Raw genomic sequence first — 3,491 nt, 5'->3', positions numbered from 1 at the left:
TGTTCATTATAAATTTTGAGTTGAATCAATTATGGATTTGCCATTTTTTGTGATGGCATTTGTGGATTTTGTCCTTTTTTGAATAGTTTATGGATTTCGCCCTTTTTCAGACTACGGAAACATGCGTTTTATTCGTTATGTTTGGGTTTAGTCGGTTGTGGTTGTTCTTAGGGTTTAGTATTTTGTATAAACTACGTATTTTTACCAAAAAAAATCCAAAATACGTATATTTTTAAGTGTTAAAAAATGGCAAATCCATAAGATTTTTGCAAAAATGGCATTTTCAAAAGATTTTGGTAAAAAAGGGCAAAATCAACAATAATCCCTTTTGAGTTAGACACATCACACACCTAGTCATGAACCTTGTTTTAGTGTGATTTGGACATGACCAACTATAACTTATGTAACTGTCAAAACATAAAAATAATTTCAACGTATTTCATACCAAATGCATACAAATACATATGTATTTATTTTAGTCGAATACAAATATGTATTTATAACTCAAGAAATACTTTCTTCACTTATATTCCAGATGTGTTACGATGCGCACCACCGGGAATGGTCACATTGCTGTTGTCGCTTATAGAAGAAACCAATTTGTCATCGTCACCTTTAGTTGTGATTGGCAATTCTTGGAGGCTATTCTTTTCAAGGATATCTAATCCTGATACTTCATAGTCTTTTCCTTTTCCCCAAACTACCATATACAATCCCGCGGCGATCACGGCCCCTCCTATTACACTGCAATAACAAGATATATATATATATATATATATATATATATATATAAGGATCTGTTCATGAAGAATAATAAGATATATATATATATATATATATATATATATATATATATATATATATATATATATAAGATGTACTTACCATCCGAAATGGATTTGTTCATGAAGAATAAAAGAGGCAAGGAGAGCTACAAGAATCATGCAGAGAGGGTTAAAGGCAGTGACAAAAACTGGTCCTCTCGTCTTCATAACCATCCCTTGAACGTAGTATGTTATCCCCGAGCTTACTATGCCCTTCATTAAACCATGTCTGCATGGTTACTATTTTGGTCTCAAATGATTAGTTTTCGCGTAAAACTGATATAAATCTTACCGTGTAAAGAGGTGCAAAAAGCCTTGCATCCCATCCAACCGCCCATCCGCTGGAGTGGCGCTCCACCACAAGTGCTACAGCGAAGCTTTGGACAGCCCCGGCTAGGCATATTAAGGCTGATAGTGAGAGATCGGCTGGATATGTCTTTATTGTTATGGACTGTGAATCAAATATACATATGTATCAAATATCAGCGGGCGGGTTACATAAGCTTTTTCTAGTAAAGTTCACGCAAAGTCATCTCAAGGAGGCACATAAATCACTAATTGAGAGATTTATGTACCAAATCTATATTTAACGCCTATGTGAAGTTATAAAGTACTATATTTTCAAAATAGGGATCCAATAGCTATAACATATTTTAAAGTTTATATTTTATATAAAAAAAATTCTATATAATTTGCTTCTTTATTTATTTTTTATTTTTTAAATGGAGGATTCTACACAAATGGACTGGCTCGGCGGCCAAAAGGTAATATATATAACAAGTAACAATAATTTAGACTTTAATATTATTTGGTTTGTGGATAGGTAAGTATATTATATTACGTATGAATAAAAAAAGTAAGGAGCGTACCTGTAAAACATAAAAACCAGACCAAGCAACACAACCGAGGAGTATCAACAAGGTTCCAACAACCCAATTGTTATGGTCTTCTGAACTATTGGTATGTCCGTTTTGTTGATCCATAGTCGGGTTAGACCATGGTAAAGGAATAAGCGGACCTTTGTACAATGTCATTACCAATGCCCCTCCAAGACCCACCAATGTCCCAATTATCTTTGCTTTGCTTCGTATCTCTGCTATGTTCACTTTCTCCATTCTATTCAAATACCACCGTTTATTACATTCAATTTGGTTTTCAATACGTGTTTAAAGTTAAAACCATAAATTACCTTAAAATCCAAGCTATTATAAATGTGACCGAAGGAAGAATGTTCATGATCGCAGATGTATACGTTGCTGATGTCATATTCATCCCCAAGTAACCAAAACCCTGATCCAAGACTGGCCTACACACAAGGCGGTACGAAAAGTATGTATTAAGGGTACTTGCTACTTTATAAAATATCATGCCTCTTTTTTTATTTCTTCTCCAAAACATAATGTTTATTGTTTTGAGTCTTAAGAGTGCGAAATGGGAAAGCTTATACTTACTCTAAGAAACCAAGTGCCATTATTTTCCAGAAAACCGATAGTGTCATCTTCGGCCTCACTTTCCTACAAAATCAAAACCAAAACAATTCGATTTTATGTTTTAGTAACAGGGAAAAAAAAAACACTTTTAGGCCACAACATGCTAATTAAGAAAAAATGAAATGTATAGTACTGTATCCAAAAGAAGAACATTATAAATATTGTATAACATAGACTGACCTTTCAAAGATGAGTGCAAAAGGTGCAAGGACAAGAGCAGCCACAAGATTACGATACACAATTACGACGTAACGGTTCTGGCCTTGGTTAAGAGTGGCCATAATAACAATATATGTTCCTGCTGCTCCAAATTGCAAAAATATCATTAACAAATAAGGCCTAAACTTATGCATAGTTGCACTAACACCCTCCATGGTTATTGAAATTTTTTGTGTAATTTTTTTCTGTCTAGCTGGTTATTGAAAGAGTATGATGAACGAGTCTTCTTATATAAAAACATCAAAAAGGTGATATAGAGTTTTGGATAAACATGAGAACTAGTTTTTTCCCTCGATCGAGAGTCATGTAGCAAAAGAAAAAACAAAAACTATAAAGTATACATCTATATGAAAATATAAATATATATTAGGACACGACCAATGAGATACGTTGTTCAATAAAGAAAGATGATAATTGCTGTTTTGGATTGGTATGGGTTCGTTTATGGAATTGTAAAGCAAACAATATCATATAATGGCTCTGATGATTTCTTTTGCTAACACTATTATCCTGTTGCTCACGTCATAAGCTCTTTTTTTTTGTTTTATTTTTTGTGATTTGCCCAACTTGATAAACACGTAAACCTAAAATCTACACGTCTAGTGTTAGCTACGTGTATGTTTGGTTTAAGTGTCACGAAGAGTCCGAACGTTTTATGTTAAATGTTCATCAGAAAGCACGTGGAAACGACTTCGAATTTCGAGTATAACCGCTGTTAGTTACTCATGTTTGTCTCTTTCTTTCTAGGAAAAGCAGAGAATTAACAAACAAACAAAAAAAAAACAAATCAGAGAATTAGCAAACCCTTTTACAAACAAAAGAAAGAAAAAAGCAGAGAATATGTATGTGTGAGATTGGGCGTTGTTAAAGCTGCCTAAGCTTTTCCATTTTTTTTTCTAAAGTTATTGTTAAGGCTGATTTGTTCCATTTAAAATTCTTTTTTTTTTTTTTCTGTTAA

The 3,491-nt window shown here is 33.2% G+C and overlaps 1 protein-coding gene across 1 annotated transcript; it reads right to left on the bottom strand.

Annotated features, from left to right (window-relative positions):
* Window positions 1–404: 404 nt before the first annotated feature.
* On the bottom strand, window positions 405–2,996 carry LOC9308457 (WAT1-related protein At4g08290). The gene is made up of 7 exons (XM_002872342.2): window positions 2,495–2,996; window positions 2,276–2,338; window positions 2,014–2,130; window positions 1,694–1,940; window positions 1,117–1,275; window positions 886–1,037; window positions 405–744 (listed from the first exon to the last, which is right to left on the bottom strand). The coding sequence occupies exons 1-7, from the start codon at window positions 2,686–2,688 to the stop codon at window positions 525–527; spliced, it is 1,152 nt and encodes a 383-aa protein (XP_002872388.1). The 5' UTR covers window positions 2,689–2,996; the 3' UTR covers window positions 405–524.
* Window positions 2,997–3,491: the final 495 nt, after the last annotated feature.

The sequence above is a fragment of the Arabidopsis lyrata genome, assembly GCF_000004255.2.
Source record: "Arabidopsis lyrata subsp. lyrata unplaced genomic scaffold ARALYscaffold_6, whole genome shotgun sequence".
NCBI lineage: Eukaryota > Viridiplantae > Streptophyta > Magnoliopsida > Brassicales > Brassicaceae > Arabidopsis > Arabidopsis lyrata.
This window is presented reverse-complemented; position numbering and strand designations above follow the sequence as displayed.

What these genes read in the sequence shown, in the direction of transcription:
- LOC9308457 (XM_002872342.2), bottom strand. Translation starts at nt 2,688, where the DNA reads ATGGAGGGTGTTAGTGCAACTATGCATAAGTTTAGGCCTTATTTGTTA. An exon ending in TTTGCACTCATCTTTGAAAG is followed by an intron (nt 2,339 to 2,494) that starts GTCAGTCTATGT and finishes TTGATTTTGTAG; the next exon opens with GAAAGTGAGGCCGAAGATGA. An exon ending in ATAATAGCTTGGATTTTAAG is followed by an intron (nt 1,941 to 2,013) that starts GTAATTTATGGT and finishes GTATTTGAATAG; the next exon opens with AATGGAGAAAGTGAACATAG.